The sequence below is a fragment of the Helicoverpa armigera genome, chromosome 26 (assembly GCF_030705265.1).
Source record: "Helicoverpa armigera isolate CAAS_96S chromosome 26, ASM3070526v1, whole genome shotgun sequence".
Classification (NCBI taxonomy): domain Eukaryota; kingdom Metazoa; phylum Arthropoda; class Insecta; order Lepidoptera; family Noctuidae; genus Helicoverpa; species Helicoverpa armigera.
The window spans coordinates 3,224,993-3,250,021 of record NC_087145.1 but is presented as its reverse complement, the minus strand read 5'-3'; the positions used below and the strand labels follow the sequence as shown (position 1 = coordinate 3,250,021).

Below are 25,029 nucleotides of genomic sequence, written 5' to 3'. Positions count from 1 at the left end.
AGCGTTATAGTTTACCTATTATAATATATCCTGGTCTTCGGAGTAACGCAGATAAGAAATAAGAAATAATGTCAAAGGTGCAAAATACAATAAAACCAGAAATCATCATCATTTGAATTTGTATTTACAATGTCTTTATAATAAAATAAACTTATACTAACGTAATAATAACTATCATTTGATACTTGTTTACTTATTGCAATAATAATTATCATTTTAATAGTAGTTTAGGGGAAAGTAAGTAGTCCGGGCGGTGGCTCGGGCGGCAGAAAGTTAGGCAACGACACGCTGGGCTCTGTCGACAATATATAACAAGTTAACATCATTAAAAATACATAATATAAAATCTATTTATGTTTTATTCCTATGACATTTTTAAATATTTGAATAGCATACTCCATAGTAGTCGGATACAAGAATAATAAAAAGACTGGAACTATAAAAATAGCGGTCTCAATCGCATTCCTGCATCCAGATTAAAACCGAATCATCTCTTACGCAGAAACACTGACAGCCTTACTTATAAAAATCTCTAATCACCTGCTAAGCAACATTTTCACTAATCACTACCTAAAGTCTTAAGTAGTGATTAAATGTTAGTTAACACATGCTTAAGCAACGTTTATAAGTAAGAATTTTCTTAAGTATAACTTATTATTTAATTCACGTTTATAAGTAAGGCTGTTAATTATTACCATAATTTCAACACAATTGTTTCTATAATCACCATAAACAAACTGACTCCATACAACTTTTGGATAACATTACCTAGATAACTTTAAGCAGGCTACATAAAAAGGTCCCTAACCGACTATTATTAATACAGCAATAAAGCTTACCTAATTTCTGTGGCATCGTAAACGGTGCATTAGGCATCATAGACTTTACCCCTTGTTGCAACAACTGTTGTTGGGGCAACATCGGCGGTTGTTGCATCATGTTCGGAGCCTGTTGCATCATATTTGGCGGCTGTTGCATCATGTTAGGTGCCTGTTGCATCATGTTAGGTGCCTGTTGTATCATGTTCGCCGGTTGTTGCATCATGTTCGCCGGTTGTTGCATCAAGTTGGGGTTGGTCTGCATCATTTGCGGCGCTTGTTGCATCATCATCATCTGCGCTTTGATGGCGAGGTGTATGTTGGGTGGTGGCGAGCCTGGGGGTGGGGGCGGCGGAGGGAGGGCGTCCCACAGCGGCACGTGGTCGGCGTGGGACGCGGGACACGGCCAAGCGCAGCCGAAACGACGCGGCTTCTTCTTCTGAAAATGTTTGAAGACATCCTGAATGAATGTAGTCATACACACATACAAAAGTCCCCAAGGGATATGCCAATATTTGACTTTCTGAGAATTTTTGTTATTTTAATTGTCAATATTGACCGGACTAAATGACCACGTTTCTGATAGTCTATCAAATAAGTCATTAACATAATTATGTTCATGCAGATCCACAGAATAAATTAGTCACAGTGTTGTCATACATAGCAATAGAAAATGAATGTTTACCAGTCTAACTAAGGAGTGTTGGTGTTGGGTTGCACGGGTAATTGGTTTGGGGAGGTCAGATAGGCAGTCGCTCCTTGTAAAGCACTGGTACTCAGCTACATCGGGTTAGACAGGAAGCCGACCACAACATAGTTGGGAGAAAGGCTCGGAGGATTGAGGATGGATAGAGAAAATGAATGTTTACCTTCTTAACAGGCGGTTCTTCCACATCGGAATCTTGTCCAGGTTTGTACCCATCTGCGAAGCTCACCCGTTTCGCGCCGCGGCTCTCCGGGACTGCCTTACTTTACATACAAAAAAAACAAACTTACTTTAGATAAAAAAGGAGTGTCTTAACTAAAAAGTCTAACCAAGGAGTATTGGGTTCCCAGCAGAGCCAAGGCCTGCCGGGGCTGCGGGATTGTTCGAAAGAGTTACCGTAGCCCTGGTAATATTTAAGTTAAAATTTATTGTACACAATTATTTTAAGAAAACTGATGCATATGCTGTCGGTGAACTTTAAATTATTTTTTTACCCACACATATTGGACCTCATTTAAATAAACTGGAAATGTTGGAATGCATGAATTGAACATAAATGCGAATAAGTTCACCGACAACATAAACGTCAGTTTTCTACACACACGCAAGGTGCGATGGCTGCGTACGGGATCTTGGGTTCAATTCCCCGGAAATATCTTTGTAGGTTTTAAGAAACTTAAACAATTTCGTACAATACCTCAGTCAACCAGTGGCCATGCTAGCTTATAAGAAGATTTAAATGGAAGATCCTATAAGAAGATTAGTTGGTGTGTAACTACGTTGAAATTAGGTACTTTAGTAAGTAGACAGTTTAGATCAGTATGCTTTTATAGTGTAAATTTAAAAATTACCTAGGATGGCATCGATCGCTTTAGACAGTTGTCTCACAGATTATTTTTTTGACGAAGAAACTAGTTTTTCAAGGTTAAGTTTTGAGAAGAGCAAATATCAGATGTTCATTTTTTTTATCTATGTAATTACTAATGTCTAAACGGATTTAACAATTCAATGCTATTTACGACAGCGTCCAGGAATTAGAAGAAACGGGTTAGACGGTTAAACGACTAAATATAGAAATTGATGTCAGGACGATGAACCTATAATAGACAATGTATTTCCATTGAAATAGACAGCGTTAAGACGCAGATATAATACAGGTACGAATCACTTTCGCAAATGAGATTTTTTCATTATATGTCAACTAGTAGCCCGCGGTACGCGCTTCGTTAAGCGTAAGGCTCCGTTCAAGCAGACCGGCTCGGAGAGCATCGGCGCGCAGTTTTCTTTTCACACAGACCGGAGCCGATCGGCTGCGCGAGCATTAAAGAATCGGAGCCAAACGTCAAGAAAAAGTACGCGATCGGTGCCGGTCGGTCTGAACGGACCCTAAAGTAAACCATTTTGTTACAAAAGATATGATAAATGAAACTGTATTGAGAACTTACTTTACCAATATACCCTTTTCAGGGCCGTCTTTATCGCCATCAACCTCATCCGCTTCTTTGGAAACTTCGCCGAGTACTGCGAACAAACAAAAAATATAACTTAAATTAATTATCCTTAATCTAATCTAACACTCACTCCTTATGAGAAGAGAACTTACACCCACTACATTGGTATTTCTAAACAAAATATATATAATGATGCAAACTGAGAATCTTCTGTTTTTGGGTAGTCGCGACTGACGACTTAATTCTTAGCGTCACGATAAAATAAAAAAAATCGGGCAAGTGCGAGTCGGACTCGCGCAAGAAGGGTTCCGTACCATTACTTAAAATGAGCAAAAAAACACGTTTGTTGTATGGGAGCCCCCCAAAATATTAATTCTAGTTTCCAGTATTTGTATAGCGGCAACAGAAATACATCATCAAAATTTCAACTCTCTTACTATCACGGTTCATGAGATACAGCCTGGTAACAGACGGACGGACGACAGAGGAGCGAAAACAATAGGGTCCCGTTTTACCCTTTGGGTACGGAACCCTAAAAATGACTACAGGCATATCCAAAGAGGAAAATCATTTTTTTTATATTGTAGTGCATAAGGAAGTTTTAGATATATTAAGTAAGTTATCAGGCTATTGATGATGTCCTGCTAGCCGATTATCGGCTACGGCGGCTGATCTCATGTAATGAAATTAGCCAGCTGCGCCGGACATATTATAGTGCACGAGCATTTGCTTGGGCACAGGTGCACTATTCCTTCACTCTCATAGCCCGATGGGACGGCAATCCGACACGACCGGAGAGAGATTATATATCTATCTATCTTACTGAAATTTATTTTACTGAGCAGTAGTACGTATATCTTGGACACCAATGGCTGATAAAAGGTGAAGGAAAACATCTTGAGGATACCTGGACTATAAAGTCTGAAATCGCCAACCCGCATTGAGCAAGCGTGGTGATTAATGCTCAATCCTTCTCCGTGCGAGAGGAGGCATGTGCCCAGCAGTGGGACGATAAAAAGGCTGTAAGAAGTAGTAGCAAGTAGAACAGAACAGACCAGTAGTCCTCAATGCGAGATCGATCCTATCGTCGAGCGAGCTGTGAGTTGTCTGGTGCGGTTCTGCCGCGGTCTCAGGTTCGATCTCCGTGTTGAAACAGTCGCCGTACTGCAGCCGGTCTGATGCACCGTACATGTCTTCGTATGCTTCATCGTAGCTGCTGGTTGGGGAATGTGAAGTTAGGATATGATAAAGTAAGAGAAAGATGGTAATTTGGTGTAGTAAAATATTCAACTGTATAGAAATAGGGTAGTTTCCTAAAAAATAATAATTAGTCCGTCTTGTAGATTGTCCAAAATTAAGCGATACGTATTTTTTCTTTTTTAAATTGGATCAGAACTTGTTAAGATATAGCGTGTTAAAGTTGAGTGTGACGTCACAAGTTGCTACAATTTTCAGGAGACTGTGACGTAAAAGGCCCCCACTCCTAATTTTTGAAGCGTATTATCTTTGTCATTTTATGTTTAATTAAAAAAAGAAAAAATACGTATCCAATATTTTTTGATTATCTAAAAAGCGGACTAAATATTATTTCATTATTTCGACCCTGGACACTACCCTATTGTGAGACTATTTTTTGAGGAAGGTTTTGTGTAAAATGGACCTTAAAAAGTTTTGATTTTGAGCCTATAAAACTTAATGTAAACTTGTGTTTTTTACTTAATAAAGCTTCTTGCTAGACCAATATATAAGGAAATATTTACGCAGTAGTAATTATACTTCACATTGATATTATAAAGGAAAACATCTGTATGTTTCTTATTTGTTTATCTTACACCTGCAAACGTCTGAACTGATTTTGATGAAACTCAGCTACGATATAGCATCATCAGACTAACATATCGTTTAGATTTTATAAGGATGAACGAATAATGAAACTAAGCAGTAACATAGCTTATACATCCGAATAACACATAGGGTTTTTTTATCTGTTTGCGTGAAGTAGTTCCCTGAAACCGCATTTGACAGCTAGTGTTGTACAATATCGATAATATTTACCCAGCAGTGTTGTTCTCGCTGCGGTTGGCGATGGTCTGTATCTGGTAGACTGGCTCCGCAGTGCGTCCGGGATACTCGTCACCTCCCGTTAGCACTATGTTCACCTCGCCTGGTTTTAAACCTGTATATAAAGTAACAATATATTATATGGGTATATAATATTAATGGTTAACTGTCTGTATGGCATTTCATCATCTCTGATGGCCTATTCCCAACAATTTTGCGGTTGGTTTCCAGTCTCACCGGATGCATCGAAATATCACTATATTTCGATGCATCCGGTCCGGTGCCGGTGCGGCTGAGTGGGGGAGAACAGTGGTTCTCCCCCACTCAGCCGAATGGGCAAAGTAAAGTAAGTAGATACCCGTTGGTAAGATAATTAGTCAAACAAACTGTTTTGGGTTGAAATTAATCTCCCTTGGCTGAAAAATATTTCTTTATTATTGATTCATTAGGTTTTACTGAGATTGACAATCGCTGTCTTGAGTATCGTAGACACTCGCTACGGCCAAAATGACGACTGTCAAACAGGTAGAAATACGCACTGCATACGGTTCGAATCCAAGAAAATATGTAATGCTAACATTTTGTATTGAGAAATCGCATCACGTCTTGAAAAAAGAAGATAATTCCTTACTGAAATCTTGAACAAGAAGAACAATTTGAAGAGTTTTAGACTTCTACAACTATGACACATGCTGTAAATGTATTGTAGAGTGCGTTTCATCAAATAGTTCCTATGCCGTCATGTTGGCACTAATGCAAATTAGTACTAACAGTCGACAGCAACTAACAGTTAGTACAGGAATGCCAACATGACGGCAAAGGAACTATTTGATGAAACGTACTTTATATGTGTGTATTGTATCTATGGGCCAATGTAGCATAAAAATAAAGGGATATGATTATTCTCACCCCATCGCGACGGTCTCTGCGTGGGCGGCGGCGCGGGCTTGGCGCGGTGGTCGGCGGCGCGCCAGTCGCACTTGATCTCCCCGCGCGACCGCGCCCGCACCACCGTCTCGATGCGCTGCGGGTCTAGCGCACCCGCAGCGCTCGGGACCACCGCCTACAAGAGAAAAAAAATGTGAGAAAGGGATTACATACCTACCTATAGCTAGAAATAGGCTAAAAGCCGTCCTATCTATCTGCTTATCTATCATATACATATATATGTATTTATTTATTTTTTTTATTTTGTCTATTTTTAGGTATTAATATTATACATAGTACACCAAAAACTACCTGCAATACAGTTATTTCTTTTTTATTCTCAATCCATCCAAAGGTTGTCTGTAAGAGATCGCTTTTAGCGATGAGACCGCCCATTGTGTCACCGACTTTTAAATCTGTAGATCAGTGTTTTGTTGTTGTTTTTGTTTTTTTTTTTTAAATTGGTGTACATAATAAAGAGTATATCTATCTATCTATCTATCTATCTTATTTAGGCAAATAAGCATATAGCAAGCACTGGAGGTATTTCAACATTATTCCCCATTAGACTAGTAATGTCAAATATTATTTCTTAGGAGAAAAACAATGGAACGGCAAAAGTGAGGTGCAACAATTGCCTAACTAAGCCTTGCCAAGTAATGGTTGTAAAGGATTTGATTATTATTTTTTAAATTTTGGTTTTTGGTCCACCCATTGCCGAGATATTTCAGAACAAACAGTTGTTTTAATTTTACAAACACACCCTTATTTTTTTTAATTTAACCTACACTTCCCCATTGCCGCACATAACCCCCCCCCCCTCTATCTCTATCGGTCAGTTTAGATAATCAAAAAGCCATTATAACTTCTATAATAATCCCCAAACTAACCTGCTTAGCAACATCACTCTGATACGCCATAGCCAACTGCTCATACATCTCATAGTTCCCCTCATACTCCTGGAACTTCTCCTCATCTTTCTGATAGCTCTGGAACTTCTCCTCATCTTTCTGGTAACTCTGGCTGGCGCTGATCACGTCACCGAAGCTATAGTTGGAGTTCTGCGACGAGGGTCGAAGGTGGCTGTCGTCCTTCTCGTAAGGAACATCCTTGCTGGCTGATGACTCTTGAGAGGAACACTGGGATAAGTTGGATTCTTCAGGTACTTGGGGTAACGGGATGTTGATTTCTTGAGGTTCCTAAGAATTTGTTAAATAATTTAGGGAGTTGCAACAATTAACTATAACGATAACCGAACCATAACCGTGTACTTGATGTGGCAACTGAAAATGGTTTGGTTATCGTTATAGTTAGATAACCCACCGACAGTGTGGTAGGTCATGATTCATTTTTTGTATTGCATGCATTGCATATCATATATAAAATGCTCTGTGGGTGTCTCCTAGCATTTTGAGTGCTTATCCTGATATTCAAAGATACTATTTTTATGGCCATATTAGCGCCCTGTATAATAAAAATAAACATGCTGACATTCCATTATTGCTGATAAATACAACCGAATAACTAATTATTTTTATAAAAACAAGCCGTAAATTGGATCTGGTTGTCATAGCAACACATGCTAGCATTCTGAATACTGAAAACCAATTCTTAACTTTGAAATTACAAACGAATGTTTTTTATAGTTAAACAAACAGTATGAATATGTGCATACATGCGAGTGTACTATTAATGTATGTTATTATACACATGCATATACCTTTAATCACTATCTATTTAAAAAAATTACATCAAAATCCGTTGCGTAGTTTTTACTGTTTTATACAGAGAAAGTGACTTTGTTTTATACTATATCTATAGTTATTTTGTTTTATTCATAAACAGTGTAAATGTGAGTTCATGCAAGTTTGTAAAGCCTTTACCATAGAGTTTCGTGCAAGTCAAGCAGAATAGTGTTATACGTACTTTGTCTATGGTAGGTGATGGTGGTATGTCGGTTTTGTTAGTATGAGCTTGTTCGTTCGGAGTACTAGGTTCGATGCTCGCCTGAGGACCAGTTGTATGTTAGTTCTTGTAGATGAGTGATGGTCGTAAGATGTTAAATTACGCAAATTATGGTGTAAATCAAAACAGTTGTAAAAAGTTAGTTTTTCCTGTTATGTACGGCAAAAAATCCGACTTTATAAGCAGTCTCAAAAAACTTGTGACTGTATTAATTCCATGCAATGTAATAATTTTTACATGATGTTGAGCCGAAGACAGACATTTTTAAGTAGTGAGATAAATTGCAAAAAATCTGCGAAAATAGTCATTATTTCTAACATGCTAGTGTGTTCATATTAAAACTGAATTGAGAAAAAAGCAAAGCTCTTGAATGATAAATGAGTAACTGTGGATTACAATAATGATTCATCAGTTATTTTTCAATTAGAAATTTAAATTTGACAATACCTTTATATAAATCATTACTAGCTTCCGCCCGCGGCTTCACCCGCGTCAAGATATAATTGCTTCCCGTAACAGGGAAAAAATACCGGGAATAGTTACAAAAAATCCTATGTCCCTCCCGGATCTAAGCTACCTCCCGTGTAATTTTTCAGCTTGAAAGGTTCAGCCATTCTTGAGTTATAAGTAGTGCACCTAACACGACTTTCTTTAACATATACATAATATAGATGTCAAATTACATCTCTAATCGAAAAACAAAAGATGGATCTTTTATTGCAATCCACAGAGGATGAGTGCTTATTTATACATACTTTATCTACCTGTGTCGGTAATGTAGTGTTTTCAGGTTTGTGAACTGAAATCTGTTCAGTGTCTGTGTCGGGGCGTGATAATTCTGGCAACGGGATCTCCTAGGAAAATTGTACATTTTTATTGTTTGGTTGCGCAGTAATAATTTTTAGGAATAAGTTGTCGACTGCGCGTATTATCGCCTAAACTTCGAATATGGCAACATACGTTGTAAATGTTTAGATTGTAAACCATAAGTACCTTTGGGTTTTCTATAAATTACTGCATGAATGAGACTGCAGAAAAAACAATTTGTTTATTATTTTTACTCTAAACCTCTAAACATTTGGTATGGATCTCTAGTCTTCTTTTCAAACCAAATGGTCCTTGCGTGTCCTACGTATATAATTTTTATATGAATTTGTTGTATTGTATCCATCCATTTCTGTGTAATGTAAGTATGACAAACTGACCAACACAATCACCCCTTTTTTACACGCTTTTTATTAGCTTCACCTGTATGTTTGTTTGTAACCGACTTCTTTGGGCGCGATTTTGACCCACTTTAAACGGCCAGATTTCGTTCAAACTTTGTAGATTTATTGAGGACCGATGACAATACACTAATTTGATAAAATTATTCCATTTTAACCGACTTCCCAAAAAGGAGGAGGTTACACATACACATCGATTACTCCGAGGTTTATAGACCGATTTACGTGATTCTTTTTCTGTTCGACTTGGAATAGCTGCCAGTTGGTCTCATATTCATCAGGTCAGGATGAATATGAGACCAACTGGAATCTGATGATGGAAACCCTGAGAAATCGAGGGCAACCTTCAAAACTTGTAGGCATACATAGGGTAAAAACTTAACACTTAGGTGTACGCCTAAAAGCACTATTCAACTGTGAAGATTTGGAGCTGACCTGATGATGGAGACCAGAGAGGGTCGAGGGAACTCGACAACTGAATATGTAAACTACCTCGTGTTTGTGCTTAAATTATTTGTATTGACAAGACCTTTGCAACAGTGAAGGTTTGGAGCTGACCTGATGATGGAGACCAGAGAAAATGGAGGGAACTGGACAACTGAATATGTAAACTACCTCGTGTTTGGGCTTAAATTATTCGTATTGACAAGACCTATGCAACAGTGAAGGTTTGGAGCTGACCTGATGATGGAGACCAGAGAAAGTCAAGGGAACTCGACAACTGAATATGTAAAATACCTCGTTTGGACTTATATACTTTGTATTGATGAGAACTTCCCACTTGTATGGATAGCGACAACTATTCGTATCACTGAAAAGCTTTAAATAAATAACCTTTTTACAAAAAAATTAAACCGAGTTCCCAAAACACTAAAAAGCAAAAAAAAAACTAATTTTAGGTGCATCGGCCTAGAAGTCGGTGGCAAAATTAACTTAGTAACATTCATTAGACACCGACTTCTAGGCTTTTCAATTTGCAAAATATGATCTTTGTTAATTTATATAATTTTCATCTGTAGTCGATAAGGTAAGAAAATTAATTAAAATTTTCTAGAATTTTTCTCTACAGTCGATAAGGCAGGACTCGATGATAATTTTTATTTCCAATAATTATCTTTAGCCGTTTTCTCTAATATTGTCAAATTTTTGTATACTAAAGAGAATTTTAATTCTACAAAACAAATAATAGTTTGAAAACAAACTAAAAAGTAGAAAATAAATAATAGTTTAAAAACTAAAAACACGCTTTTATAGAAAAACGAACTAAAAATAGGAAATAAATTTTAATGAATTTAAATTAAGAAAACAGTGTTAAAATTTCAATAAATATAAATTAATAGTGTGAATACAAAAAATATTTAAAAAAAGCGTGGGGTGCTTTTTAAGATATTATCGAAATGAAAATCACTGTACTCATATCTGTCAATAAAATATTTATAACTATTGACACCATGCACCCCACGCTTTTTTTTTGAATATTTTTTTTTGTATTCACACTATTATTAATTTATATTTATTGAAATTTTTAACACTGTTTTCTTAATTTAAATTCATTAAAATTTATTTCCTATTTTTTAGTTCGTTTTTCTATAAAAAGCGTGTTTTTTTAGTTTTTTTAAACTATTATTTTTAATGTTAATAAGGTATTTGGGTAACCATTTGTGATATACTGTTACAAAAATGTGAATGAGTTGCAAGGACACCGATAAACAAAATTAAAGACGTCGAAAGTAATAGAAAAACAACAAACAACATTTATACAGATCACATCTAAAATTCAACGTATCACATAGTTGTAAACCATTATATTTACAACTACTAACCCAGAATCTTAAACACAAATCATTAGTCTTATATTCAACATTGCAATTGTTCAAAATAAAATCTTAACTCACCTTAAAAGACACCTCTCTAATTTCTTCTCTCTGTTTACTCTCTTCAAACTCTTGCTCAACAGCCTCAGGAACTTGTCTAACCTCAGGAATCTCTTCTACTCTCTCCGTAGCAAACTCTTTCTCTTCAAGCTCAAATTCCGCCATTTTAACTCCCTCTTTACTCACACACTCCTCAACTTCTTGCTTTATGTGAATATTATTACCAACAAAATCATTCTGTAACTCTTTTACATTTATTATCTCTCTAGGTTTCTGTCTCCTCGGAGAGAATTCTACCAATTGCTGGTTCTTTTCTTCATCAGTCAATCTTTCAGTTTTTATATTGTTCAATATATTGACGTCGAATAATTCTTCGCTCTGCGACGAAGAAGTAGATTGTTTCCGTTTCTTCTTTTTGACTTCTGCGTTCTTCTTCTTTTTCCTTCTTCTTTCTGCTTCTGAGTCTGTTTCAGAAGAGCTTGAGGAGCTGGTGGATGATGATGAGGAACTACTAGAAGATTTGTCTTTAGCTTTCTTCTTTTTAGACGCCTTTTTCTTCTTTTGTTGTTTCTTTTTGCGTAACTTTTTCTCTTTCTTTCGGTTTTCTGCGGATTTTAATGTGAGTTTGTAGTTGTTATCAATTAAGACTTTAAATAAAAAACAGTTTATGTCATATTAAGTAAACTAGTAAGACTAATGGTGAGTTTGTATCAATTTACCCAGAACCAGATTGGACCTAATGTAGAGCCTTGTGGCACTCCTTAAAAAAATAGTGGCTTTGAAGGTTTCGCTCCAATTCAATCTATGCATTACAATCTATATGATAATAAACTGAGTTAGTTACTGTAAGTGATCTGTTTTGGTCATAGTTATAGCTCAGTTTACTTGAAAAATGTGACATGATGAATACAATCGAAGGCTTTATGCAGATCATACAGAACTTAAATCTCGACTCATGTACATCTTTATTATACACTTTTTTGCATAAATATTATGAGAGATTAGTGAAGAGTTATTTTAAGATTATATAACTGCATACCTTTTTCCATATCTTCATCATCAGAAGCAAGCTTCTTCTTTTTCTTCTGTTTCTCTTTTAACTTCTTTAGGTACTTCTTACTAATTCGTCGTCGCTTTGCCAACTTGGCTTTGGTCTTCTTGTTTTCCTAAGGATAAAAATATTGTAATGTAGGTATGATGTATTGATTTTAGTTATTTGAGTAAATATGCTTATTTATAAACTAGCTTCTGCCTGCGGTTTCACCCGCATCCCGTGGCTGCACGAACCCGGATAAAAAGTATAGCCTTCCTCGATAAATGGGCCATCTAACACCGAAAGAATTGTTTAAATCGGACCAGTAGTTGCTGAGATTAGCGCGTTCAAACAAACAAACAAACTCTTCAGCTTTATAATATTAGTATAGAATCTCTAAAAGCTGGTTCCTGCTCCCGTTTAAAAAAATATCTCTTGGTCTATGCATGGGTTTTCACTAGTCCATACTTGTTTTCAAAACTCATTTTCCTATTATAATAAATAAACGGTAAAAAAAATAGTAAGTAAGAATTACCTTGGCTTTCTTGAGAGCCTTTTTCCTCTTCTTAGCGCTGTCATCATTTTCAGAAACAGAAGATGTTGAGTGTTTCCTTTTACGCACCTTCAACTTTTCGGCTTTCATCTTCTTACTGTACACAATAAATACATAATTCATGATATCTTCATAAATAAAAAGTCCGTCGATAAGAGAAAGATTTATCAGATCAGAAGGGGTAGACAAATATTAAAAACACATAATTCATAGACATACAAAAGTGCAAGTTTTATTGCTTTCAAACATTTACAACTGTCTTAACATAGTTGACTAATCTGTTCATTACGCAGACGAAAAGTTACGTGGTACAGAGAATAGAACCTTGAGATACACCATTTATGTTATATTTAGTGTGATAAAGCGCAAAAAAATTGACGGAAGATTCAAGGATTGAAAGTATAATTTCATCAGAAATACCATGGGCTGAATTTCCACATTTTTTTTCCACCATTTCGATCCCATACCAAAACTTCAAAAATAGCTTTGACAAATATATAAGGTGCTTTAATATTACCTGCCAGGACTTGAATGGGGGGTAGTATTGCGTTTATAGATCACAATAGTAAAGATAAATAATTGATTATTTGTCATATTTTTTTTCATACAAAAACAAAATACGTATAAATTTGACTTAATTTATTAGTATAAAACCATCCAGTGGAGTTACCGCGTTGCCGCTCCGCACCGAATTCTTTTGAATTTATTTCGCAAAAAGCGCGGCGGCGCCTTTCATACGCTGTTGCCATACTTATCAGACGGCGCCGGCGCGCGGAGGCTAGACAGACTGTCGTCAACGCGCAGCCCCGCCAGCCTGGCGCTGGCGCTGGCGCCGGCGCATGCGACGAACGGGGTAGTGCGGGTGAGGGTGGGGGCGCGCGGGGCTGCGCGTTGACGACAGTCTGTCTAGCCGCAGCCCCGCGTGCCCCCACCCTCACCCGCACTATCCCGTTCGTCTCACGCGCCAGCCGACCGCCCGCGACCGCTCGCTAGTCGCGACCCGCCGCCCGCCCGCTCGGAAGTAACTTATTCCAACCAACTCGGTATTCCAACAACCAAGAATACCTTGAAATGGTATTGTGCTACCGCGAGTCTAACTCCGTATCTGCGCATGCAGTGAACTTGTTTCAGCTGAGGTTTGGTGTGCGAGTGAGCCATCACACCATTTTGAATGCCGTGTACAGGTTCAGTGAACACGGCCGCTTTGACCCGCCACCCGTTGACGTATTCAGGCCTCCATATTCTGCCCATCTTGAAGAGCAAGTGCTGGATTTCTTCCGGCGTCATCCTCTTGCGAGTACCAGGGAGTGCAGCTCGTGTCTTCAATGTGAGCGACAATTACGTGTGGCGACTTTAATTGTAATTTGTCGTCATTTGATAATAATCGTTATCGATAGTTTAAACAAAAGTGATTCTTTACGCTAACTTGTCAGTCCAAAGCCTGTTTTAAGTGTGATGGGAAGTTTATCATCTTATTTACGTCAGTTTTTTGGAAGAATGCGTTATTTGGTAAGTACACATTTTACACACTTCTTAGGTAGAGTCGAAACTAGTCAGCTGATTTCAGTTTTCATTCACAGAACAGATAGAAAGAGATAGCAGTTGTTTTTATTGACGAAGCGATACTCATCATCCTCCTGCCCTTATCCCAATTTTATTTGGGGTCGGCGCAGCATGTTTTCTTCTTCCATACACTTCTATCTGCCGTCATCTCACAAGTAACATTCTTTCTTACCATATCTACTTTCACACAATCCATCCATCGTTTCTTTGGTCTTCCTCTTCCACTATATCCGTCCACGTTCATACTCATCACCTTCCTCACAACATGACTCTCATTCCTCCGCATCACATGCCCATACCACGACAGCCGGTTTCCACGCAGTTTTTCTGATACCGGCGCTACTTTCAAACTTCCTCTTATATACTCATTCCTCACTCTATCCATTCGCGTAACTCCACACATACCTCTTAACATTCTCATCTCTGCCGCATGCAATTGTCTTTCATTCGTCGCCTTTGTGGGCCAGCACTCTGATCCATACAAGACAGCAGGCCTGACCATACTCTTGTAAATTTTCCCCTTAAGTTTAAGGGGAATACGAGGGTCACAAGTTGTTCCCGTTACCTGCCGCCATTTCATCCATCCTGCGTTAATTCTGTGCGTAACTGTCCGATCTATTTCGTCATCACCCTGAATAAGCGAACCGAGATACCGGAAATCGGAGCAGACTGGAAGAAGTGCGTTATCCAGCGCTATGGCTTCAGGACTGGAGAGACCGCCGAAATCGCAGAACATGTATTCGGTCTTGGTTCTGCTGATTTTAAGCCAACATTCTCCAGTCTCTGTTGCCAACTCCCCAATCTGCTCTGGATCTCAGGTCCGTCTTCGCTAACCAGGACGATGTCGTCGGCAAACAGCATGCACCAGGGTGCCTCCTCCTGTATGTCCGCCGTCAAGGCGTCCATAATAAGCAGGAAGAGGTAAGGACTTAAAGCCGACCCTTGGTGCAGGCCCACAGCCACACTGAACTGGTCAGTATTGCCGGCCGACGATCGGACATAAGTACAGGACTGCCTGTACATCGCACGAACTAACTCCACATACTTCCCAGGCACACCTTTCTCTTTCATGGCCCACCACAACACTTCCCGAGGCACCCTATCATACGCTTTCTCAAGGTCAATGAACACCATGTGCAGATTCCTGTGCACACGTCTGTACTTCTCGCACAATTGGCGAAGTGCGAAGATGGCGTCCATTGTTCCTCGACCTGGCATAAACCCAAATTGGTTTTGGGTAATTTCACTCTCTTCTCGCACTCTTTTCTCTATCACTTTCTCCCATACCTTCATAGTATGCGACATGAGCTTTATCCCTCTATAGTTGCCGCAATCTTGCACATCCCCTTTATTCTTGAAGATGGGCACTAGCGAACTACTGCACCATTCTTGCGGGATGACTTCTTCATGCAGCAACTTATTGAAGAATAAAGTCAGCCACATACTTCCGTTCTTCTTTAACACCTTCCACACCTCAGCTGGTATATCATCAGGGCCCAAGGCCTTTCCATTCTTCATACTTCCAAGTGCTCTTTCTACCTCATCCATGCTAATTTCTCTTACCAATCCCTTATTTACTTGTGCCTCTTGGAGTATTCCATTCCAAACATTCTCTTCATTCATAAGCTTTTCAAAATAAACCTTCCATCTCTCTTTTATTTCCTCATCTTTACACAAAACCTTGCCAGACTCATCTTTTATGCATTTTATGTGGGTAATGTCCCTCGATCGTCTCTCTCTCTCTTTCGTAATTCGGTAGAGCTCTTTTTGGCCTCTTGGACTGTCCAGGGAGTTGTACAACCTCTCCTGCGCCTTAGCTCTGGCAACTGCTACCGCCTTCTTTGCTTTTCTCTTCCATTCCATGTAGATTCTCTTTCTGTCATCCTTCAGACTTGCATTCACTATTTCAACATACTGCCATTCTTTGAATGCTACCTTCTTTTCTTTCAAAACCTTTTGTACTTCATCATTCCACCACCATGTATCTCTATCTATCAAACCTTTTCCTCTCGACTCTCCGCACACGTCTTTTGCGACTTCCCTTATATGGCTTGCCATTTCACTCCAACATTCATTCACACATCTACCTTCCATCTCCTTCATTTCTGTCATTTTTTCCACAACCTGACTTCTAAATACATCAGCACATTCTTCCTTCTCTAGCATACGCCACCTAATCCTTGGAGGGGGCCGATCTTTATTGCTTTTGGGCGAGACAGTTACTTTGACATCCAGGATCACAAGTCGGTGCTGAGTGACTAATGCTTCGCCTGGCAGCACTTTGCAGTTTTTGACACAGCATAGACTACTCCGCTTCACCAGGAAGTAATCTATCTGTGTCGCGTGGTGGCCGCTCTTATATGTCACGAGGTGCTCCTCTCGTTTATTGAACCACGTGTTTGTTATGGCCAGGTCGAAGGCACTGGCAGCTTGAAGTAATGTCTCGCCGCTTGCATTCCGGGTTCCAAAACCCTTACCACCATGCACTCTCTCATATCCATCGCTCTCTCTTCCTACGTGACCATTAAAATCCCCACCCACATAGACTTCCTCACTACCCTGTACATTCATCATCAAGCAGTCAAAGTCCTCCCAAAACTTCTCCTTTACACTCTCCTCGCAGCCTGACTGCGGCGCATAAACACTTATGACGTTTATGGCCTTGCCGTCCACAATTAATTTAACCGCTATTAATCTATCATTCATTCTTTTAACATCTACTACACATTCTTTCAGCCTGTTGTCCAAAACTATACCCACACCATTTCTCTTGCCGTCACTTCCACAATAGAAAAACTTATATCCTTCGCCTATCTCTCTAGCCCTTGCACCCTTCCATTTTGTCTCTTGCAGGCACGCTACATTTATTCGTCGCCTTTTCAAAACATCTGCTAGCTCTCTTCCTCTTCCAGTCATCGTTCCTACATTCCAACTCGCATACCTCAATCTCAATTCTTTCACACTTCGAGCTCGCATCTTACGTCGCACCCGCCCGTTATGGTGCGACAACCCTTGTCCATTTCCCACAGGAGCCGGGTGCTGCTCCTGCGCGTCGCCTGTGGGGTACGCCCTAGCCCTATCGCTCATATCTATATTTTCTTTCCCCATGCTGCAGAAGTTTCGGCTTAAGTTGACGAAGCGATACTACGAACGTAATTTGTGAACCACGTTATGCAGAGTAGAGCCAATGTTAATTTAACTTGTTTAATGTCTCAAATTGAATTGATTGTTCCGGGGAACGAAATTTCTTCACTATTGTAATCTATAAACGCAATACTACCCCCCATTCAAGTCCTGGCAGGTAATATTAAAGCACCTTATATAAAAAATATATAACATCATTGACCAACTCACCTTTTCTCTTCTTCCTCAACATCAGACTCCTGGCTCCACCCTTCACTACTAAGCTTTATCTTCTTAGATTTCTTCTTGTATTCAGAATCTTTGTCTTCTGCTTTCTTCTTGCGAGATTCCTGACGCACCGGAGTGGTGCTGCGGGGAGTACCAGCCTTGGACTCGGAGACTTCGGGCCAAACAGCCTGCATGAACCTACAGGGAGATTTTCTGGTGAATTTTAAGGAGTATTATGATTTTGACAGTGAACAAGTTTATAACGTATATGCGAAATATTTATTGTTGGCCGAGGTCTGGGTGTTACAATATGTATTAATAAATATGTATGTGGCTACTAGCTTTCCACCCGTCCTATGTCCTTCTCCCGGGTCTAAGTTATCTCCCCTCTAATTTTCAGCTTAAACGGTTCAACCATTCTTGAGGTATAAAATGTGTAACTAACACGACTTTTTTTAGAAATATAGATGTGTAATTTATCTGTTGTGTTAGCACCCGTAACACGAGTTAATTAATAACTTACTATGGGGCTAACCAACCGTATCTAAAGGAGTCCCGACAAAGAAAAAAAATATATATTTAAAAGACATACCTTTGATACTCCCTATCCAGATATATCTCTTCACTCCGCTGCGGCGTAGAAGACCGTCTCTTGTCTCTCACGTTAGGAGTCTCCGTCTGGCTGTCATCCGCCTCCCAGTCGCAACTGGGAACTAGGGACGGGATGGCGTTCGACTCGGTGAGGCAGTGGGCGAAACGAGGGTACCAAGTGCGGGATTTTGGTAGTTCTACCTCTGGGATCCTGAGAAAATTATGTTTATCAGATATATGTTTGAAGAAAAACTATTCTTCTCTAATCTCGAATAAATATGACCAGTAGTTCCTGAGATTAGCGCGTTCAAACAAACAATCTCTTCAGCTTTATAATATTAATATAGATGTACAGTTTATGAACTCCCCTATGTATTTCCTTATGTACACTCTACGTACTCCCCTATGTATTTCCTTGTACAGTCTATGTACTCCCCTATGCATTTCCTTATGTACACTTTATGAACTCACCTATGTACACTATGTACTCCCCTATGTATTCCCTTATGTACACTGTATGTATTCCCCTATGTATTTAATTATATACACTCTATGTACTCCCCTATGCACACTTTATTTATTTCCTACGTACACTATGATTAATTTCTAAGCTAACTCACTGGTCGCATCCATAGACACGGTCGACAAGGTTCATCTTGCAGGTCTCCAGCTCGTCATAGACAATGGCGCGATCCTTCACACATGAACATAGCTTTGGGTTCTCCGTGTACCAAATTTTGGGTGACGTTCGTGTTTCTCTGAAATAAAAGAACGAAATTAGGAATATTGGTATCTTTTTTTTTTTCAAAAATCATCAATTGACTCCTTCCGCTGTGGGTTAGCAGCGGTGAGGGAATTTCAGACTCTTACTGACTAAAAACCGTCGAGGTCCGTCGTAGGCCTTTTGTGTACCAGGGCCGCGGTAACTCTTTCGAACAATCCCGCAGCCCCGGAGGAATATTGTTATCTCTCTCAATAATATTATTTGAATATCTCTTTCAATGTCTACTTTCGATTCAACACAATATTTTAACCATTTCGATTTCAGTATTAGATCAAGGTCCTAAAAGTTGATGTAAATTGTAAAGTGAACTATTTCATAATTAGTTAATGTTTAGTAAACATTCTTATTACAAGTCAAACCGAATTGAAACAACAAAATAAAACAAAACAATTATATAACCAGTTAAAACTTCCCTTACCTATAGCACTTGTTCCTATCATGTCTGAACAGCAACGGCTGACATATCTTCAGCACAAAGCTCCAAGTTTCCAACGAGTCCACCGTACTCTTGTTCAACTGACCTTCCAACTCTTTCTCCATTGACATCCTGTAGTTATCCCCCTTACTCTCCCCTGACTTGTAACTCGCACTCGACTTGTAACCACTCTCAGTTGACTTGTAACCACTCTCAGTAGACCGATAACCGTCCGAGTAATCGCTTCTAGAAGACTGTAACCCTCGCATTCTATCGTCTAACTCCGGAGTTACGGATAGTCTGCTGTCTAAAGGAGGACTCTGACTCTCTTTTGACGGGGAGTCGTACTCCACAAGCCCTTTGTCCTGACTACCTTCGTCCTCACTCATGTCTTCTTGCTTAATCTCGTTAATCACCGACTCCAAAAACGTATCATCCGTCAACGCGTCAGCAGACTCCTTAGTGTTTTGATCAAAATCAAATATTTTCATGTCGATAGGAGAATCGAATATATCTTCTCTTTTACGGGTTTTTGTTGCGAACTTTTCCAAATCTGAATTTTCGTCAAACATGTCTAGCAATTCGTCGTCGTTAGGATCAATTTCGAATTTGAACGAATCTATAACTGGCTGCAGCTTTTGCATCTTCTTGGCTGGCTTAGGTAGAGGACTGTCAATTTTCTCCTTCTTGATTTCTATGGGTGGTTCCTTTGGTTTGGTCTCTTTAGGTATTGGTATATTCTTTATTCTGTCGTCTACTTTAGGACTCGCGTTTGATTTGTCATCGTTGTCTAAAGACCAGCTGTCGCATACCAGATAGTCACTGAGGTTTACGTCAGTCTCTTTAGTTTCTTTGTCGGCAACTTTCTCTACTTTCTTTTTAGCTACTGGTGTTAGCTCTTTATCTTTCTTTTCGTCTTTTCTATCCTCGGTCTTTTCTTTAGGCTTGTCTCTATATTTATCCCTGTCATCTTTTCGTTTATCTTTTTCATCCTTCCTGTGACTTGAGTATCGTCGTGAATCCTTTTCATATTTATCACTTTTTCTTCGATCTTTTTCTCTTTCTTTTTCAGCCTTTTTGCGAAGCTCTCTATCTCGTTCCTCAGACATGATCCTAACCTTTTCGAGCTCATCTTTCTTACGTTGGAATGGATTGTCATAATCTGGCAATAGCCTTTGGTAGTCAAACTTGAACTCACGACCTTCGGATTTCGCCTTTTTAGCCTCTCTTATGATTTCGTCTAATTTGGCTGGGTCTGTGAAATTACGGTAATGTCATTTACAAACACCCAAATTAAAAATTACACAGTACTAAGATACTAAAATATTTAACTCTAAATTAAATCTATGGCATGAACAATAGATCAGTGCAGAACTAGACAGAAAAGGATTGTAACCTAGTAAGCATTCCCAAAGCATACAAGAATAGAAAACTTTCTAATGTAGGATCAAATTGATACTCTCTGTATAACCCATGCAAGAATTTGAAATACCCATAAAATATACGAGTTTTTGATTCCATAATAAATACATAAATAAATAATTTGATCCAACATAAGATACATCTGAACGTAACCATGGTTTACTCTGAAGAATGTTCGAGTATGTTAAAATGTGATGTAGAATGTACTAACATTCTGTTTTAAAACCTTGGGTACGCTCAAATAGGTGAGAAAACTTAATATTATACACACTGTCGGAGCTGTGGATGCTTCTATGATGGATAGCATGGTCTGTAGTCGGCTGGTGAGATGCTCGACGCTTCGGAATCGCACGTACGCGCGTTTCGCGCGCTACATGCACATGCAGACACAAGCAAGAAAAGCACAGGGTGAAGTGGGGTGTTAGTTGAAAGGAAAATGGTTCCTGATGTCAATGGAAAAATAATAAAAATATGATAAAGTAGATGTGACTCTTACTTTTGCTTTTACCTATCAAGGCCTTCATTTTTTCGGGTAAATTGATATCGATTGGAACATGCATTATATTTGTAGATTAATAAAATAAGATTCCATATACAAACATATGCATGTCTTCAGGCTTGAGCACAATGCAATGCATTCCATATTAGCATTCAGGCAATGTGGTATTGATGCAATTACATTCATTGGATGCATTTTATATTCATTGAATTCTGAGTTACTGATCATTACATGATAAAGCTCATGTAATGATCAGTATATAGTTTATATCATTATTCGTAATACTAATGATATAAATAAAGTAAAATGTTTGTTTGAATTTTGCTGAAGCCTTTGACTTCCCCATCAATGCTATTTCAAAAAGCCACCATTAGCTATATTTTTCAATCACGATAGATATTATAATCAATACATTTCAATACAACTCCTAAAAAAATACTAACTTGATCATACAGTCAAACCATGAGATGATACGACTGTTAGACTAAGGTTTACCCCAAGGCACTGTCTTAGGCCCAACTATATAAAACTTTTTGAGACAACTTCTTTCGTATTGTGATTCTAAAGATCTAAACATATTAAAAAAAAAAACAGATACACCAAGCGTGCGAGGTAATGTAAGTGAAAAAGCAACTGAAAAGTAAATGTGCTGTGAAACAATGAGATTCTAGTTGTAATGTGCATTTATGACCTCATTGATGAGAAGCTCATGGATTTAATGCATCATGAAATACTATGAATTTAAACTATTTAATCCTAAAATAAACTATAAACTCTAAAATATTATTATGTAATTAAATACATATTATCTTGCTTAACCTGTCTTTATGTATTCTAACTAATTTATGTAAAGACAAACATATTTCAGTACATATTACTCTTCTGAAGTAAGAGAGATCATAGCAAAGTCGATAAAGTTATTTTGATGAAATACTTTTCTTAGAACAGTAAGTTTTGAAATAACACATTTCAAGAAGAACATAGTTAGATTTTTTCTGTGCGCATACATATTTCCTAATTCAAACATTTGCAAGAGACCATAACACACCAAAACTTGCATATACAAGCATATCTATCTTAGCATCTTGCATTACCATAGCATACCATCATCAAATAATTAAAAAAAAACTGTTTTACTTACCCAAAAAGGTTTTTATAGGAGGCATAGCCTTCGTAGGCATCGCCTTATCGTTAGTGGCACTGGGGCAGATCAGACCAAGAGGTATACCTAGTTCTACCAGTTCCATTTTACGTTTCATATCCTCTATTTCTTCGAGGGTACGCTTTTGAAGTTCTGTGTAGGAATCTGGAAATCAGCAGGTTTGTTAATATCGATAATAATATAATATACGTCCAAGACCGATTTCAGCCAAGGTGGCTGATCTCATATAAGGAGATACATTAACGTGCTCTTCGATGCACCTACGGGCTGCTTTGTGAAAGTTTATATAACCCACAAAGTGATTTCCTTTCGTAGCAGTCATGCTTGCGACTACGAGGCAGTCAATACGGGATAATGTGATACAGAGATATGGATTTTGATGAAAGTAATATTTATAGCTTCTACGGGAGAGAATAAAATAAGGGCTGCATATTATATGGGTGCGGGACATAGTTCCCTTAGGAAGTGACTTAAACCTCAGGTGGAAGTAAGTCCAAATAAGTAAAATATTCTAGCGCGAAACCAGGACGCTAATCTATACTAATATTATAAAGAGGAAAACTTTTTTTGTTTGTAATGGATAAACTCAAAAATTACTGGACCGATTTTAAATATTCTTTCACCATTAGAAAGCTATATTATCTGCAAGTAACATAGGCTATATTTTATCCCGCTGCGGGCAGTACCTCCCACGGCACGCGGGTGAAACCGCGGGAAAACGGGTAGTACCTTGTAAAACTTTACGAGCTTGGCCCGGCTTAGGAGGTTTGGGTGGCTTCTTCTGGTCAACATCTTCAGGCTTCGGAGTAACCTTCACATTGCTCAGCTTTCCTATAAACACTGTAGTACCTGGAAGGAAATATCTATTATTATTCATCATCATCATTAATTTAAGAGCCCAGCTCTTGTTGGTGCAGCTCCTTACTTTTACACCTATCTAGCGCCAACTCCTGAACTTCCTTATACGTCACAACCTTCACCTTTTCTTTATAATAAAAGCTATAAAATAATACTAATTGTATCAAGAAATAGATGATAGAGGGCAGACACGGACAATACCTATCCAGGTATGAGAATTAATTAAATTACAGCATAAAATATTTTTTATCGCTGTCCTAAGTCATCTTGAAGTGATTTTTAAAATAACTACTTACTGCCTCCGCCAAGTGGCTTGGTAACTGTAACCGGTGTAATTGGAGTCTTCTTCTGAATGGAGAAAGCTCTCAATCTCTTCTTAGCGTTCTCCACTCCTTTGGGAGATGGAGTTAACTTGAAGCCAACAGTAGTTGTGGCTGGTTTTGATACCAGCGGCTTGATCGTGATACTAGACTGAAATATAAAACAGGTGAATGAATTTAAATCTATACTAATATTATAGAGCTGAAGGGTTTGTTTGTATGTTTGTCGCAATTGCAGGAACTACTGGTCTGATTTGAAAAATTTTTTCAATGTTAGATAGCTCATTAACGAGGAAGGTTGTAGGCTACTTTTTATCCGGGTATGTGGAGAGGTTCCAACCTGCTGGCAGAAGCAAGTATGTCATAATTCTAGTTACCACGGTAGGTACATATCCAAGAACCGAGTTTTGCCAATCTTAAATGCCAATTTATTTTATCACAAGATAAATATACCTTCGCTGAGCAGACAGTATTTTTTTACAATATCCAGTAAGAAAGAATAACTGAAGAAGAATAATTCTAATTCTTCTTGTATTATGTGTAATACAATTGTATATTGAAAAAATACAGTTGCTTGGCCCTTGGGTGAATCAAATCACATATTTCTCAGAAACCCTTAACTATATCACAGGTATTACATATTGTAATTAAAGAATATTAAGTTTTCTTGAATAAAAGAAGTAATTATATACACAATGTTCTTAAATTACTTGAAAATAACTGCATCAAATTAATAAGCAGTCTTAGACCAAGTTACACAATGGTTTAGGATATTTAAATTTACAAATTTAAGTTTAAATGCCTGCTTCTTTGTTGTTTATTTGTCTGTCCATCTTTTCACTAAACTAACATAACACAGATAAAATCGCCGAAATAACATGTAAGTAGCAGAATACAGCACAAAACATCACTTTTGATAAGCACTATGTAAAATGCACAATCACTTTGGCGCCATCACAAATTAATTATTCTATACTGCCTATTTATAAACCCAAAATCAATACTGATACAGGCAGATAAACATATGCACATAAAGGTTTGTATATACATAAGTGCAGTATGCAGTGCTGACAATTTATAGACATATCTGTAGGATAATAACTTATGTAGGTACCTGTTTGAAGTCGGCCTTCGAGATTCCCGGTGGCGCAGGCTCATCAGAGTCCTGGGACTCCGAACCCGCTTTTAATATCCCTTCATTCTCCATTTTCAAGAACAACCGTATAGGTTAACCAATACAAAACCAAAACTGCATAGAAGTAGTCAATCTACCATTATAGGTATTTATTGTACAAAACTTAAAGTTAAATTTGTGAAGTAATCATTTATCATTTGTGAAGAAACTCGTAATCACTAATAACATTGTTTTATACACTTGGAAACTCTAACAAATTATCAAAATATAAAATAGACTTGATTGACTGAAGATAGTAAGATAGTCAAGATATAT

The 25,029-nt window shown here is 38.2% G+C and overlaps 1 protein-coding gene across 9 annotated transcripts; it reads right to left on the bottom strand.

Annotated features, from left to right (window-relative positions):
- Positions 1-102: 102 nt before the first annotated feature.
- Positions 103-25,029, bottom strand: LOC110373899 (titin homolog). Of its 9 annotated transcripts, none has more exons than XM_064041705.1 (21): positions 24,694-25,029; positions 23,556-23,730; positions 23,131-23,250; positions 22,381-22,545; positions 19,322-20,573; positions 18,740-18,877; positions 18,121-18,330; positions 17,532-17,741; positions 12,597-12,711; positions 12,068-12,194; positions 11,050-11,633; positions 8,684-8,782; positions 7,890-7,970; positions 6,854-7,162; positions 5,946-6,099; positions 5,031-5,151; positions 4,031-4,188; positions 2,970-3,045; positions 1,688-1,787; positions 840-1,257; positions 103-295 (listed from the first exon to the last, which is right to left on the bottom strand). In XM_064041705.1, the coding sequence occupies exons 1-21, from the start codon at positions 24,784-24,786 to the stop codon at positions 228-230; spliced, it is 4,773 nt and encodes a 1,590-aa protein (XP_063897775.1). In that variant the 5' UTR covers positions 24,787-25,029; the 3' UTR covers positions 103-227. The 9 variants fall into 9 exon arrangements, with proteins under 9 accessions (XP_063897775.1, XP_063897782.1, XP_063897774.1 ...); XM_064041712.1 differs by having other exon boundaries at positions 17,532-17,726; XM_064041704.1 differs by having other exon boundaries at positions 4,031-4,191; positions 24,694-25,028.

Excerpts from the sequence above, each read along its gene's own strand:
- LOC110373899 (XM_064041704.1), bottom strand. The coding sequence starts at position 24,786 with ATGGAGAATGAAGGGATATTAAAAGCGGGTTCGGAGTCCCAGGACTCT. Across the intron at positions 18,878-19,321 it reads GATAGGAACAAGTGCTATAG|AGAAACACGAACGTCACCCA; the intron begins GTAAGGGAAGTT and ends CTTTTATTTCAG. Across the intron at positions 18,331-18,739 it reads CGTGTCTATGGATGCGACCA|GATCCCAGAGGTAGAACTAC; the intron begins GTGAGTTAGCTT and ends TAATTTTCTCAG.